A 1104-nucleotide genomic window follows, 5' to 3' on the forward strand; every position below is an offset into this window, starting at 1 on the left:
ACCAGTACCCCCCAGCCTCTCCCTGGGCGCATCCTCCTGCGCCCCAGTCCTCTGCCCAGTGTGCCCAGTGTATGTCAGGGACTGGGGACCCCCAGTGCTGCTGGAGCCAGGGGTCCAGAGCAGGGGGGCTCAGGGGTCTCCTCCCCAGGGAAGTCCACGGTGGCAGCGCTGCTGGAGCGGTTCTATGAGCCCACAGCAGGAACCATCACCCTGGACGGGCACGACATCGCCAGCCTGGACCCCTCGTGGCTGCGGGGCCAGGTCATCGGCTTCATCAGCCAGGTGGGGACAGGACCCCCGGCTGTTCCTGGGGAAGGGGAGGGAGGTGGGGCTGGGCTGGGCTCGGTGCTGAGGGCCGGGGCCTTGCTGCAGGAGCCGGTGCTGTTTGGCACAACCATCATGGAGAACATCCGCTTCGGGAAGCCGGGAGCCTCTGATGCCGAGGTGTACGAGGCCGCCCGGCTCGCCGACGCTGACGGCTTCATCCGCAGCTTCCCCGAGGGCTACGACACCATCGTGGGTATGGCCGGGGCGGGAGGGGTCAGGCGAGCGCGGGAGCCCAGCCGAGGCCATCCCGGTGCTGCAGGGACAGCGGCTGTGTCACCGCTGATGTCCAGCTGTGCACAGCGAGCTGTGGCCGCGCTGGGCTCTGGGCAGGAGGGATGGGCTGCGGGCCGGGGCGGTGTCCCCGGGCCGATGGCACGGACGTTCTGGGGGTGCCCTGGGACGGTGCAGCACAGCATCCCCACGGTGTCCCCGCGGTGTCCCCGCGTTGCCTGCAGGCGAGCGCGGCACGGCGCTGTCCGGGGGGCAGAAGCAGCGCATCGCCATCGCCCGGGCGCTGCTCAAGGACCCGGCCGTGCTCATCCTGGACGAGGCCACGAGCGCGCTGGACGCGCAGGCGGAGCGGGCGGTGCAGGCGGCGCTGGAGCGGGCGGCCCGCGGCCGCACCGTGCTGCTGATCGCGCACCGCCTCAGCACCATCCGCGGCGCGCACCTCATCGCCGTGCTGGCCCGGGGCCGCGTGGCCGAGGTGAGACCTGCGCGGGCGGGGACGGGCGGCGCTGGTCACACCAATGGCTGGTGACACCAGTGGCTGGTGAC

At 72.2% G+C, this 1104-nt stretch overlaps 1 protein-coding gene across 1 annotated transcript; it reads left to right on the forward strand.

The window, feature by feature from the left end:
* Positions 1-15: 15 nt before the first annotated feature.
* LOC121360461 (mitochondrial potassium channel ATP-binding subunit-like) lies at positions 16-1087 on the forward strand (the record flags this gene model as incomplete). The annotated part of the gene is made up of 3 exons (XM_041480310.1): positions 16-282; positions 373-520; positions 783-1087. Coding segments are annotated over 3 exons (720 nt in total), but the record flags the coding sequence as incomplete, so codon positions are not given.
* Positions 1088-1104: the final 17 nt, after the last annotated feature.

Source organism: Pyrgilauda ruficollis, unplaced genomic scaffold (genome assembly GCF_017590135.1).
Source record: "Pyrgilauda ruficollis isolate IOZ18807 unplaced genomic scaffold, ASM1759013v1 scaffold5009, whole genome shotgun sequence".
NCBI classification, from domain to species: domain Eukaryota; kingdom Metazoa; phylum Chordata; class Aves; order Passeriformes; family Passeridae; genus Pyrgilauda; species Pyrgilauda ruficollis.